This window comes from Molossus molossus, unplaced genomic scaffold (genome assembly GCF_014108415.1).
Source record: "Molossus molossus isolate mMolMol1 unplaced genomic scaffold, mMolMol1.p scaffold_m16_p_20, whole genome shotgun sequence".
NCBI lineage: Eukaryota > Metazoa > Chordata > Mammalia > Chiroptera > Molossidae > Molossus > Molossus molossus.
In genome coordinates this window covers 39,487,560-39,503,598 of record NW_023425356.1, presented here as the reverse complement: position 1 = coordinate 39,503,598, position 16,039 = coordinate 39,487,560, and the positions used below count along the sequence as shown (strand labels likewise).

The 16,039-nt window shown below is 38.9% G+C and overlaps 1 protein-coding gene across 3 annotated transcripts in view; it reads right to left on the bottom strand.

The window, feature by feature from the left end:
• KCNK2 (potassium two pore domain channel subfamily K member 2) overlaps positions 1-16,039 on the bottom strand; it is a 162,364-nt gene that overhangs the window by 68,460 nt on the left and 77,865 nt on the right. For all 3 annotated transcript variants that reach the window (XM_036272697.1, XM_036272698.1, XM_036272696.1), the window contains exon 3: positions 3,682-3,799. In XM_036272697.1, coding sequence (XP_036128590.1) covers positions 3,682-3,799 — 118 coding nt within the window. The remainder of the gene's footprint in view (positions 1-3,681; positions 3,800-16,039) is intronic.

The following is a 16,039-nucleotide window of genomic DNA, read 5'->3' as shown; positions in this document are numbered from 1 at the left end:
TCCCCCCTTTCAATCCAACCCAAACTTTCTCTTCAATCACATTCAACGTCTCTCGTTAACCTTGTCCTCCCAGTTCCAGCCCACAGGCTCCTTCCTTTTTCCCAACTCCCAGAGCCCTGAAACCATGGTCCCGTGTAACATGTGACTGCACGGGTTTCTGTCGTTCTGCGGTTATCTTATACGTGTACATTTTACCTTGCAAATTGCACTGCAGGCCAGGACCGGGTCCTGTCCTCCCCCAGCAGCCACAGAAATAGCACTGGTCCAACAGGAGCTACTTACACTGACTTAACAATTCACATGGTCCTGAGCATGACTCCCTTCAACAACAAACAGCACTTCTAGGTAACTGGCAACCCCCAAATAGAACATACTGTCTCTGACCCCCGATCGCACCCACATGAACCCCCGACGCCTGAAACGTTCCCTTTCACCTTTCCTCACATGGAAAATTCCTAATTATCTTTCTAGTCCCAACGAGGACTCTGAGTAAGGAAGGGGAATACTCCTTGCCCCTTTTCCTACCCACTCACCTACCCCAATATCTGTGTACAGCATCACTCCCATCCAGCCCCATTAAATGCTCTTCAACATACCTGACGTACTATGGCAAACGATTACTGGCCCATTAGTCCCTCGACTGGTCTGTGTGAAACTTAAGCTCAAGTCATTTACCTCTCATCATTGCAGTAGCAGAGTGATACTATTTTATTATTTGTTGAATCAACAAGTGAACAACAACGTGAGTCATGAAATCGATGGGAAGAGCTACAAATTTGGTATAATAGGTATCAACATAGTGTTACATCATTTCTAGTGAGCCACAGTTCATACCATTTACAACGCCTATTTGTTTTTAACTCCAAAAACAATGATCAAGCATCTACTGTGTGCAGGCACTGGGCACACAGAGAAGACTCCAACACATAAAAATCCCTTGACCTCACAGAACTTGCGTCTAAGGTGAGAGAGGCAATGAAGTCTGGCTGTTTGCTCTGGCAGAGTTAGAAACCACAGCGGGCTCCGAGCAGAGTGTCCTCTGAGCAAGGATGCTCACACGGATGGGACGCCGGCTTGGACCAACGTGGTAGCAGTTTGAATGGTGAGCAGCAGTTGCATCATGGGTCGCCTTTAACGGCTGAGCCAACAGCTCTGGCTGATGGACCGAAAGTGAGGTGTGAGCGAGAGAGAGAGGAGTCAAGAATGGATTTGAGTCTGTGCAACTGTGAAATAAAATTTGGGAAGGGTTTGGAAGGGTATGATTTTGGAAAGAGTATACAGACATAAGAAGAGATTCTCTAAAATTAGTCCTTAAATTTTAGCATTCCACTTTGTGCAACTGAACTTCCCTTGGATGTATTTCCAGTGAAGAATAAGGATTCCTCTGGCCTCCAAGGCAAATAGGTAACACTGAAGAGAAAAATCTTGGATAAGCGCAGCCAGGGCAGCTCCCTGAGGCACTGCCTGTACCAGGCACCTTATAAAACCCACTGTGATTTCTTCTCCAAAACCGCCTCCAGTTCTGTTTTTAAATGACTGATACAATGCCACGAGTGGGCGAGGTGACCATTTCTATCACCGCTAAAAACCACGTCCAGGCTCACACTATTATCGTTAGTATTAGCAATTATACTTTAAATTTTTAAATGCACACCTATAAAAGAAGCCAAAATGTTTACGCAGCGCTAGACCATAATCCAGTCCAAGGTCAGGGGAGGTGGCCTTGACCTAAGAGTACAAGCTCATGAAATGAAGGTGGATGACCTAGAATGACCTAATTCACCGCGGACGAAGGCCTGAGAGAGAACAGTAGGAGATTTGGGCTGCCAGGCAGCTACCTAAACAACCTAAATAATCCGTTACTGTGCTTAATGGCTATAATTTGGGGTAAGGCTGGTAATAATGGTTTATTTTATTTTTTTCATGTGTTGAAGGAGATGTCTGCAAAACTTACTGAATTTGGGATTCGAAAAATGAGACTGTTTATAAACATACGATGCAACAGTAAGTCTGTATAATGACTAAGTCTGTTGTGGAATAATTGAGTGGTGGTCATGATGAGTTATAAGCTGGACTTTTGAGTCTTCCCTGGGCAGAAACAAACCATTCTCACTCAGTCTGTGAGTTTTTTTTCCTTCCAGACTCTAAGTAGTTTATACAATAAACAGTCATTTCCATAGTAGAAATGACTAAGATGTCTAAGCTCCAAAGGGAACCTGTTATTATGGTGAGAAATCAAGGTTGCCATTCTTCCAGATTTTCACAGCCACATGACTTTTGACCTAGCTAACAGGAAGGTGAGAGTAGACACAGTGCCTTGACCTCTTAACAGAGGCAAAGGTCAACGTGCTAAGGTATTTATTTCATCAGCAAGTGATCCGGCACAAAGAGGCATCACCGTGGGTGCCCATAATGATGGGTCCCTACAAATTCCTCTCAAAGGGGAATTTCCAGCAAAAGTTCATCCATAAATTTTCCATGTGCTTGTCTTTAGGACTTGGCTATAAAGTACTGATTCGACAACCTTATATACTTCGTTTGTCATTGGCAGTGACATCAAAGAATAAAATTACAATTTTTAGAATCTTAATTCACACCCCCAAATCAGACATCAGGCCTGGGAGAGAAAGTGTCATTGGCAGCACACACGGAAGGGCAGAACTTGGTTTTGCACCTATATTTCCTTCCATTTAAAATTCCTTCATGCCTGTGATGACTCCGTTTCTTTCCCTATCTTGAACGGTGTGCTCCAGGCTGACCACTTTCCATTCAGCAGGGCAGGTGCCACTCCTCCTGGGCCCCACAGCACAAGTGCGGGCTCCCGCCAGGGGTCTGCCTTTATGTCCTCTGGATGTTTCTTGGGCACTGAGTGACTAAGAGAAGAGACGTCATCTACACATACCCATCCCGCTGCCTAGAAGGTGCTGAGAGTGTGCACGCTCAAGCCTGAACAGGAGGCCACCTTCCACTACGTGACCCTTTATCATGATAACAAGCAGAGTAGTTCAAAGGCAAAACGGCAAGGGTTTACACTTGAATTCTTTTTTGTAATCCTCATAGTTCAGTGTTAAATTATATATATGTGTGTATATATACATGTGTATATATCTATACACATATATATGTATGTATACATACACACACACACATATATGCTATTGGAAATATACATAATGTATAAAAAGCAAGCCCTAAAGTAATTATAATAAACATGCCTATAAGAATAGGACTATTCTGTTGAAACGTAGAGTTAAAATTTATAAATTGCAAAAGTTGATATCAAATCATGAAAAAAAGTCAAAATTGTATTCCAACCCTTTCTTTCTACAACCAAAGAATCAAAGATGCAGGATGATTTAAAATCACTTGCCCCCCAGCACATACACAAATCGTAATTTCAAGCCAGTCCATGAGGTTCTTCTCCATTAGTCAAATAGCTGCACTGCACTCCAGTTTCACGTGTATTCTGAACTTAACTCAGTATTCTGGAATGATAACCAATTCATTTCCAGCGTGCCTTTGTTCAAACCTTAAAACCTTCTTTCCCAAATTAATTTACTAAAATCTAGTTGTCTACCTTGCAAACACCATTTTGATTGACTGTTAAAAAAAAAATTCAAACAAATGAATCTTAGCTCACAAGCTGTATGAAAATTAAAAACAAAATAAGTTGTCTCCTACCTATGGTGGTAATAACAGTGCCAGCAAAGAAGAAGGAACTTCCCAAGTCCCAGTGACTGATTTGATTGGAGGTGTTTCCTAACGGTATAATCCCTGCATTTATTGCTGCCACTATTTGCTGCAAGTTTAAAAAGAAATTCATCAGTACACAAGAATCACACGGAGGCATCAAACAGCATATATTCCACCCCAGATGACAAGTTAGACAAAGAGATTCAATTCTAAAGGTTTGCGTTTCCATTTAAAGAATACAATATAGATTACAACTTTATACCAAAGAATGTAATAAATGTGATTATATTTGATACCCGTTGACTGGACCTGCATGAAGCTTATCATATTGTACCAACATGCATTCATATCATCCAGTAACATACATAGTGACTTATTTACGTTAACAACTAAATGTAGCAATGCATTTTTAGTAAACATCACAGATAAAATATCAGATGGCAAACTACAGTTTAATAAGATATTATAGCTTCATCAAAAAACACAAGTATTCCCAAAGTCCTAATCATTTTACATGTTAAACATACGTAGCCAAGCCTGGGATGTGTGTAACTAGAGAAAGTAGATATCAATAGGATCCAACAAAACAGGCTAAGATGAGCAGGAAAAGGCAACAGCAATTCACTATCAAATTAAGCAAGTCCCTCTACATCTAGATTCTCAGAATCTCTGCGGATTTTAATTCTAGGACAACGAGGATCACCAAAGACCCGTACATGACAATCAGTCAACAATATTCACACAGGGACTCTGGGATCTGGATGCTGCCTGAGGAATACAGACAGACAGACGATGACATTTTAATCCCTTGTTCAACCATCAGGTGCTGGGGAGGGAAGGGGGAGCTGCATAGGCACTAAACACAGAAGAGAAAATGTGCAGTAAAAGAGAAACAGAGAGATTGTTCAGGTGAGACGTTTCTGTTGGGAACAGAGTTTCAGAAATCTCCATTATTTAATCTACAGATTTTAAAATTAGAGGAAACTTCATTTGATAGGCAAAGAAATTAAAAGCTGAAGAGGTAAAGTGGCTTGTTTAAGGTTACAGTTTACTGGCGAGTGGACGCACCACCCAAGAAGTGCCTGCCCAGCGAGGTGGAAGGAAGCTGGTAATCCAGCGCTCAAATGCAGTATAAAGCCTCGTCCATCTCGTACACTTTCATCTATACATTAGAACTTCCATGGTTAATTGAATTGTAATGCGTTACTTTAACAATGACATATGTTTGCTGCAAAATAATTAGAAAAATACAGACAAGTATAAAGGGGATAATAAAAATTATTTGTAATTCCAGAATACAGAGATAATGGCCATTATTTTTACTTTTTTTTTTTCATTTATTTTTTTTTATTAATTAATTTTTGTTACAGATGTTTCTCCTTTTTCCCCCACTGATTCTCCTCTCCCCCTCCCTCCCCGCCCTGTCCCCAGTTTGTTGTCCATGTCCACTGTTCATGCATACATGCATATAAGTTCTGTGGTTTATCTCTTCCCCGCCACCCTCTCTTCTGGGGATTGTCAGTCTGTACCCCACTTCCACGTCTCTGGAACTACCCCATTCCTGTTATGTTCATTATATTCCACAAATAAGTGAGATCATATGATACTTGTCTTTCTCTGTTTGGCTTGTTTCACTTAGGATGACACTTTCCAGGTCCCTCCATGTTGTCTCAAAGGATAAGAGATCTTTCTTTCTTACAGCTGCATAGTACTCCATTGTGTATATGTACCACTGTTTTTTTATCCATTCGTCTACTGATGGATACTTGGGCTGTTTCCAGATCATAGCTATTGTAAATAGTGCTGCTACAAACATGGGGGTACATATATTCTTTCTGATTGGTGTTTCAGGCTTCTTAGTGTATATTCCTAGAAGTGGGATCACTGGGTCAAATGGAAGTTCAATTTTTAATATTTTGAGGTAACACCATACTGTTTTCCATAGTGGCTGCACCAGTCTGCATTCCCACCAGCAGTATACTAGAGTCCCCTTTTCTCCACACCCTCGCCAACACTTGTTGTTTGATGATTTGTTGATGGCAGCCATTCTGACAGGTGTAAGGTGATAGCTCATTGTTGTTTTAATTTGCATCTCTCTGATGATTAGTGATGATGAGCATTTCTTCATATGTCTCTTAGCCATTTGTATGTCCTATTTGAGAGATGTCTATTTAGTTCTTCTGGATAATGGTCATTATTGTATTAAGGTATCTACTCCTGGTATTTTGCTACCCTTTCTACATAGTTGGATTTATGAAATATAGGAAATGTATCCTCTATTTTAATTACTCTCCTTTATGGAGTTTTTCCTTGTCATTACCATAGTTGTTTAATCATTGCCCAATAAAAAGACATAATGCTATTCTAAAGTTTGTCTTATTAAAACAAATGGTGCTGTGGACATATTTGTGTACAAATATTTTTTCATTTTTGAGTATTTCCTGAGATTTCTATAAATGAAGTTGCCACATTTACGATTATGAATATTTTGAAGCACCTGATATGTAGCTATCCAAGAAGGTTGTTACAATGTACAATCCCTACCCCAACAATTTACAAATGCTTAGCAATACTCTTACCTCTAATATTAATATTTTATTTTTACCAAATAAGAATTATTTCACTTATATTCTTTATTGTGAGTAAAGTTGAACACTGATGTTTCCTTTACCATATATAAATACACACAGATACACATATATACACATATATTCGCAGTTCAATGAAACTAGTTTTAAGTTCATTAATTCTCCTTATCTGACTCTCTATTGTAACTTTAATATCAGTTTGAGCAGGTCTCCCTGACTGTTTCTTAAAAAATTTTTTTTTTGCAGTTACTAGCCTATTATTCTTGCACAAACTTTAGAAGCCTTTAGTTAAATTTCATAGAAATTTTCATTTCCACATTGTTTAACATATCTGTTGTTTGGATATATGTGAAATCTATACATTAATTAAGGAGAATAAACTGTTATAATAGTGAAACTTCCCATCAAAGAGCATGGTATGAATCTCCATTTACCATGGTATGAGTCCCCTTTAATATTCTGAAATAGAGTATTTTTATATACTTCACATAGGTCTGTAAGGTTATTCTTAGGTATTCTATTTTTTCCACTTTAAATTTTAACTCGTTATTGCTGTCTATTGCCCTTTCTCTGCACCAGCAATTCTCAATTTTTAAAATCTCAAAACCACTTTATAGTCTTATAAACTATTGACATCAATGAGCTTTTACTACATGTAAGTTATAACTATTGCTATTTACTACATTTGTTTGCATTTCTAATTTTTGAAATGTTTTGATTAATTCATGCAAAAACTAACAATACTCCCATTACACATTAACATAAGTAACCTACTTTTATTAAAAATGGTTGTTTTCCAAAACAAATATTTAGTGAGAACAAGGGCACTGTTCTATAATTTTATAAATCTCTTAAATGTCTGGCTTAATAGAAAACAGATTCTAATACATGCTTCTGCTTTTAATATGTTGGGAGAGAACAACACATAACCTGTGGAAAACTCCATTGTACACGCAGGAGACAATGAGAATGGAAAAGCAGAACAAACAAACTTAGTATTACTAAGAGTATAGCTTTGACTTCATCAACCCTCAACCACTGGCTTTTCCCTTTCTCATCACTGTTCTTATTTCTTTTGTTTAACTGATTCTGTTTTCTACCTGGAAAACCGAAGTAAGCAAAATTATAGATTACAAACAACAGCATTTTAACTCTGTGTCTTTTGATAGCAATATTTTATTGCTTTTCGTCGCTTATTACATTGCCCAGTATTCTTGAAAGCAATGTTAAAGAAAAATAATGAGAACAGACGTCTTTGTTTTTTGTCACATAAAATCCTCAGTGACTTTGTTTTATCATTCACTATATTGACCATTGAGCAAGAAAATGGTATTTAATTAAATAATTATGAGCACGAAAAAATGAAAGGGACATATCAGTAAAACTAAAAAAAATGTTAAATGTCTTTGGAAATATCTGAAGATGGGATCACACACAAGGTAAGCACAGGCTCAGCGATCTCTAGCCTTATAACTAACTCCAAGGAACAACTTATGCTTCAGTAAAAATCAAAGTGGGGGGGGTGGACTTAGATAAACTATAGTTGCATCCAAAGCATATTTTTATATTTTTTACACATTTCTTCAACATTTTCATTTATTTTTTACAAACCAATTGCTTATGGTGTTAGGCAATGGGGAAGCAAGAGAAGTAAAAACATGGGTAATACAGATGAGAAAAGATAAGGCATATCTTTAGACTCCACCCCATTAAGTAGAATTATTTTATTAACTAGAAGCAAGCTAATTCCTCCAACAACTGACTGAATATAACCTTCATGACCAGCACCATCATTTTTTTTTTTTAGCCTGTTCTTTTGCTTGTTAATGATGAGGTGCGACATTACCCAGACACTTGGATAAGGTCCACAAATTATTTAAATGCAAAATAAGCAAATGTAGACTTACAAACAGTTATGCCTGGCAATGTGTGGGTTGGAAATGGTTATCACAGAGCTGTGATGGTTGCAACAGAAGCCTGAGATGGAACTGAGACTATGTCAAATCACTGTGAGAATGAGTCTACCATGAGGTCCTTTTTCTGGAGTCCTCTGGTAAATTTATTTTATATTTTTGTACAAGTTCCCTTTGTCAACTCCCACAGGAAACTGAATGCCCTTGGCCAGTGCACGGTCATACATCTAAGAGTCTCTGCAATTTCCACATCAATTCAGGCCATCCGATCATTTCACAAATACCTTCATGAGAGCTGTTTCTGTATCTGCCATATTATGTGACTAAACAATCACTTCATCAATAATAAAAAGTCACTTTCCCGTTAAAGGAAACTTTTGTGGACAATCAAGTCATGTTGGCAACTGATGAATAAGTTGAACTGTGTAGGTTCAGGTGAAGTGAATGTTGGGTCCTACGCATTTAATCCTAATATATTATTACCCGGGGTTCCAAACCTAAAATCTACAATAGAAGTAATAGATCTTGGTTGGATTCACACTCAATTTTGCTCTTCAGCTTAAAGTCAATAATAGAATGTGCATAACAAAAAGGAAGTTGAATATATAGTTATATAGTCAAGAGACTTATACTCAAGAAACATAGCTCTAAGAGGCTTACACTCCTAGAGATGATAAAGGTAATTACCCATAAAATTATGAAAATCTTAGTTTCTATGACAACAGTGGCTTTAGAATAAAGTTCACAGCATTCTATTGTGAATGTGTGCATTCTTAAATTATAAGAAGTTGATGTCTCCATGTCATATGGCTTTCTAGAACTATAATCAGCTTTAACACTAATCACTGTCGAGACACTTGTTCGTGACCGTATGAAATCAGCACACCCTCAGAACTCAAGGAAATTACTGACAATCATAAAAATGTCCCCGTGAGTTCAACGCATGAAATAATATTTCTAGGACCATTGATAATCCAACTAGGGAGCAAACAATTTCTTGAAAGTCACACCATGTTAACATATTATTCCACAAGTAGACTCTACTGCAGCTCTAGCTAATGATAATACTGGGTTGGACCATATAATATTGCCAATATCCAAGCACTTTTAAGCCTACAAAATGACAATTTCATATTAGCATGCAAAACAATGGTACTTATTTTTTCATGAAGAGTGTGTTTAAACATGCTAAATGTCATTGCAGTGTAACAATATTTATTACTGCCATGTTAAAAGTGAATTTCCATAAGCAGGAAACCTCATAGTAAACCAGTCTGTTATGGACTTATAGTTCTACTGTGAACAATATATACTTGTTGGTTTAAATAAAATCCTGTATGTCTGAGAATTCTGTTCTGGGGAAGCATGGACTAACTGTTGAATCCTTATTGGATATTCAAGATGTGTCCAACTTTGCATATATCTGAGAAATCAAGGGATATTATCTAATATTTAAGATGATTACATTTTATAGAAGTAACTTTGTATATTCATCTTTTGATATAAAACATTCCACACTGACATACATTCTAGCCTCCAATTCGATAAATGAACTTGAGATACATTCCATATAACTTCGTTTTTCAGAAATTCTATAGTTACACGAAGGTGGCATTTGTTTTTTATTTGTTCGGTGGCTTTTTTTGTGTTGTTTGTTTGTTTGTTTGTTTGTTTGCTTTGGGGTATTTTTTGGTCTAGAAAAAATAGAGGTATCTACATAAATCCAAAAAAGAAAAATTCCACAATTACATTCCATAGTTAAATGGACTATTGGAAGTATTGACAAAGGTGAGATTTTTCTAAACCTAACATCAATGATGTTTTTCTTTCTAAAACTCTTTATAGTTGAATAAAACTCACTAAAAAATAAAATAAATATATTTTTCATTTCATGCAGAGAAAAAGAAATGAAGTAGTACTTTTGCATATTTTATACAAAGCACAGGTGATTCAATATGCTATATTTAGAGTCTGGTAAAGAAGCAAGTTCAAGGTTTCCCCAGAGTATATCTTTTCAGCGAGCAAGGCAATATGCAAAAATGTTTTTAATCTATTGTTTTTGTTGGAAACAATTTAAATCAGAATCTAATTCATGGTTTCTTAAAAAGGCTTTCAGAGTCCTTGAATGTGTTTCCAAGTAATGGATGACCTAAGTTTAACCACACATTAATTAGAAATTCTTATAAAACACCCTTTTTTTAAAAAAAAAAGTCTTAATTCTTATAACTTCAAAAAGATAGTATTTCCTGCAGGAAGCAGTATCTGCACACCAACCTTTGGAAAACACCTCAAAAAGTCAAGATCTCGCTCACCTGCCCATGTCTCTCCTTCTACTTGGGGATTATGCCATGCATGTCAGAGCTATTTTTATACAGACTAATCAGTGCGCACCTTTTTTTCTTGGCCTTTTCAAAGTGTAAATTGCTTTCCTATGTAGACACCAAAGCTTAAAGTCCCAAACTGGGAACAACAGTGTTCACTGGAGGTAGATGTCATCAACAGGGTCAAAACCAAGAGACATACTGCTGGGTGGAGGGTTGTATCCCCCGGTTATATCCACTTTGAAAGATTGAAACAATCATGAAAGTAACATACGTAGTATTGGACATTTGGAAAAATAATAATAATAAAAATCACTCACAGTCCATAAAAGAGTTACTTTGCAACATGCACGTATTCAATTTTTAGTTTTGATTTTTTTTTTTAAGTTATAATCATTAAACCTGCTTTCAACTGTTTTCATATAACATAAGCATGTTCCAAGGCATTTTGGAGTCATCAATATCTCACTTCCCAGACATCAATATCTTGCTGAGTAGCTACATGTAACACAGTTTACATAACCCCTTCTCTATCACTGAATACATTTGCATAATGGCATCCAAGTCCGGTGACCATTTCTAAGTTGTTGCAGGGATATATCAGACGAGGACTGAACCGAAATACTGAAATTCTGCTCTTCCTGGAGGCTCGCGTGAAATGACCTGTGATGCAGGAAGGGCTAGAACACGGTCAGGACCCCCGAGTCCCTACGACACAGAAGGAGCCAGAAAAACACCATGAAGCCAGTATCCTGAGATGTGCACTTCCCAGCTGTACATTTTTCATGAGTTTTCCTAGACCCCAAAAGATGGTATGGCATATTAATATTCTATCAGAATATTCATCTGTCTATCTTTCTGGCCTCTTCCATCTCTGCATGAGTGGAGGGGGGGGGGGCGGACAAGATTAATAAAAGAAAAGAAAAGAAAAATAGAAGGAGGCTGAGTGAGAAGCCAGAAAGAAACAGAAGGGCATAGAGAAGGGAAAAAATAAAAGCTGCTGAGATAATAAAGAAGAGACATTTCTACAAGAATAAGCCAGGAACTTAATACAACTTATACTTACTCTATCTAGGAACTTTTTTAAAAAAGGCTGTCCTTAAAATAGGATTTGTGTGGGCAGAAAATCTGAGATGAAGGAGACACAGCCTTGAAGACAACTTTTTATACCATTTTGCCCAGGGCCTGCCACACTAAGCAGCATGTATTCAGGCGCTGTTTCTGAGGCCTGGTGTTCTAAACCGGTGGATAAAAATAGCCCAGAATGGAACAAAGGGAGTTTCAGTCTGTCAATTACATTCATCCATAGAATTTCCAAATTTGGAGATTCTGTTGGCTTTTTCAACAGAATGTCACTGATCTCTGCTCATTTGATTTTCCAGTGCACTTAAGCCTATATTTCCACAACAGCTACAAATTTAAACAGGTTTTATGGGTTTTAAAAATAGGTTTTAAAAACAAATGATTTTTCCCTTTTCTTCCTAAATATGTAACTAAAAGATCATAACAAGGATTGCAAATTTCAGCCTCTGTATACAATGCACAACAAAGAGACCAATTAATCCAATTTGTATTTGAGTAAATTAAACTTTTCACATCCCAAATTAGTCATCAGTAAAGGCCAACTATCACAAAACTAAAAAATATTCCAATAATATTCTGATAGTTCCTCTGTTTCAGGCCCTGTAAAATGTATGTATTTCTTACTTCAACTGAGTTGACTCATTGCCATTAAATAAATAAGCCTACAAGAAATGTATGTGCACCCAGCCAGTGTGGCTCAGTGGCTGAGCGTCGACCCATGCACCAAGAGGTCACTGGTTCAATTCCTGGTCAGGGGACATGCCCAGGCTGTGGGTCCAATCCCCAGTGGGGTGCATGCAGGAGACGGCCAATGGATGTTCTCTCTTACTAATGTTTCTATCTCCCTCTCCCTTCCTCTCTCTCTAAAATGAACAACAACAACAACAACAACAAAAATAATAAAGAAATGTATATGCTTCTAGCTTCCAGGTAAATTTCTTCATATACTGCGATTAAGTTTACTACTGACTTGCTAACTTGATGCAGAGAGAAAAGGAAGTCTTACAAAACTATCTGATATGTTTATATTGCTTCGTTCAACATCACCAAATCAAGATAGCAAAAATAGTATATGAATTACTTCCTAAAATGTAGTGATTCATACTCTTCCTGCTTTAGCCTCTTAGCTCTCCCCCAAGTCTCCCCATCTTTCTCAATTACACACCCATACACTCACCAGTTATTGTAAATACTGAATTAGCTGAAATCTATTTTGTTGAGAATCAGGAATGTGATAGAATTGCTTATACTTTTTCAAGCCAACGCCAACTAGAATGACAGAGCTACCTTTTGACAACTGTCCAATAGTTATTGCACAAAAATGCAATTAAACCCTTCCCTCGGGCACTTCTCAGACCGACTTCAGAGTGTCACTCCACAGCCATCAGCACCCAAAACGAGCCTGGCGTCTTTCCCCATGTTTCCTACATTAGTCACTCACAGCTGCTGTATTGTTCGTCTTCATTCGCACAAGGATACCAGTCCCCCAAGCATGTCCGAGTACAGCAACCTAGGAAGAGGCCATTGCTAGAGTGACCCTTTTATTGTATTTTGTTTTGTTTTCATTTTTTTTTTACTGATTTTAGAGAGGGAGGGAATGGAGAGGGAGAGAGAGAAACATCGATGTGAGAGAGAAACATCGATCGGTCGCCTCCTGCATGCGCCCCGACGGGACTGAGCCCGAGACCTGGTGTATGGGAGGACACTGGAACCAAATGAGCCACACCAGCCAGGGCACTAGAGCGATTGTCAAGGGACGATGGGTCACACACCTGGAGGAATATCAAGTTGAGCCAAACATCCTTAGTGATCTCCACGTCTCCTGCCCTCAAACTCCCTCAAACCAAGAATTTGTTTCTGCTGGTGGAAGGAATGGGCTGTTTAAACAGATGGAGCAGAGAGGGGGGGATGAAAAGCCACAGTAAAGCAACATGGAGTCTCTTGAGGGTCCAGGGGACTCACGAGGGGGAAGAGAGCTGCCATCAGGGGGTGACTGAATACAATGAACTTCACTCACTCACCGATCTTTAATCACCTACTGTGCATCTATCGGGTGTCCTCGAGATAGTTACCTCTCCTAAATAACTATTTGGAACCAGCACTGTAAGACTGAGGTGTGTCACCTTCTCATAAAAACAACCCTGTCACAATGATTATCCTTCGATACCAATACAGTATCACATAACAGAAATCAGATACATGTTATTTATCTTCCACAAAAGCTGCGGCATGAAGAGGTGAAATGGATCACAAGTACCAAATAAGTAAAAATAATAAAAACCAAATGAGTAAAAACAATACAATGTTTTAAAGATTTTTGTACTGTTTCAGTCTCAGGTCTTGGTATTACAGTTTAGCTAGATGGTGGCTTTGGTTGCCTAGTTTGGGGCATAGCTGTCCTTTATGATTTATTTCTATGTGAAACACTTTAACGGTCCCAAGCAATAAATACATTTATAATTACATTTTTTTAAAAAAAAAATCCATTCATAAGTTTGCAACTGGGCGAACATCCTGTTTATTTTATCCACATGTGCGTAATGCATCCCAAATGGTCACAGGACGTGTCTTTTATTACTGTGTCATACACAGCCTACGTGTTTAGTGTAACGCTAACTGCTCAAGAATTATTTGTGTCATGTTTGGGGCTTAATGATGTCTAAGCATACATAAAATCACTATCGTGGATTTGTAAACTAGACTACCAACGGTATATTACAGTTCCTGGTGAAGAGAGTGAGACTTGGCAGTAGCATTTGACATAGCTCATCTCTCCCACTTTGTAACATGTCCTCACTTGGTTCTCAGGACCACACTCTCTGTTTTTCTCCGGTCTCCCTGCCTGCTGTCTCATCCCCTCTGCCTTTGAGTCCCTGGTTCTGTTCCTCTCCATCCATCCACACTCCTCAGTGATTTCATTTAGTCTCATGGCTTCGAATATCACCAATATGCTGATAACTCCCAAATGATTCTTCACCCTGGACCACTCCCTGCTTGGGTGTCCAAAGGGCAACTTGAGCCAATCATATGCCAAATCGGACTCCTGAGCTCCCCCCGGCCCCAAAACCTGCTCCATCTGAGTTTTCCCCATCTAACTAACTGGTGACTTCTCTCTTCCAGTTCTTCAGGCCCAAAACCTATGAATCATCCTTGACTTCTTTCTCTCACACTTCACATCAAATCCTGTCAAGTTTATTTTTGACATATCCCAACTTGATCACATCTCATCACATCCGCCGATTCTGTCCTCATCCAGGTCACCACCATCTCCCCCCTGGATCCTTGCAGCGGACCCCCTTCAACAACCTGTATTCTAGCCTCACAGGACAGCCAGGTGGTCCTTTTAAGTTATGTCAGATCATGCCCCTGCTCTGCTCAAAGTCCTTCCATGATCCTGACACTGACTCCAAGTAAAATCCAAGATCCCTTACACTATTTACAAAGCTCTATGGGATCCAAGCCCCTGTCACTTCCCTAGCCTCTTTTTCACATACATTCCCTCTTCCTTCCAACCATATGGCCTCTGCCAAGATCGTGCCTGCTTCTGGGCTTTGCTCTCGCTCCCCTGGCTCCCTGGAATGCCTCCCCCCAGCTCTGCACATGCCTGCCCATAGCTGACCGTCTCCAGGTATACCCGTTTCACTGCACTCTGCAGACACTGTGGTTCTTTTACAAACTGAAGGTTTGTGTCGACCATGTCTATTGGCATCGTTTTTTTCCCAACAGCATTTGCTCACTTAGTGTCTCTATATCCCATATTGGTCATTCTCACAATATTTTAAACTTTCTTCATTATTATTATATTTGCTATGGCGATAACATGGTCCATGATCTTTGATGGTACCACTGTATTGTTTTGGGGCACCACCAACTGCACCTACATAAGACAACACACAATGGGTAAATGCTGTGTGTGTTCTATTGCGGAGACCAACGGTTCCCCTCTCTCTCCCTCTCCATGAGCCTCCCCACCCTCTGAGACACCACAAGATTGAAATCAAGCCAGTTAGTAAGCCCAAAAGGCCAACATGTTCACGGGAAAAGGAGAGTCACACTTCAAGCCAGAAGCAGAAACGATTAAGCTCAGAGAGGAAGGCATGTTGGAAGCCATGATCAGCTGAGAGTTAGGCCTCCTGCACCCGTTAGCCAAGCTGTGGACACAAAAGAAAAGCTCTTGAAGGAAATTAAAAGTGCTACTCCAGGGAACACACGGATGATAAGAAGACAAAACAGCCTTACTGCTGATGGGAAGGAAGGTTTAGTGGCCCGGACAGAAGATCATACCAGCCACGACATTCCCTTCAACCACAGCCTAAGCAGAGCAAGGCCCTAACTCTGCTAGATTCCCTGAAGACTGAGAGAGGCGAGGACGCTGCAGAAGAACAGTCTGCAGCTCTCGGAGGCTGGTTCATGAGGTTTGAGGAAAGAAGCCATCGGTACA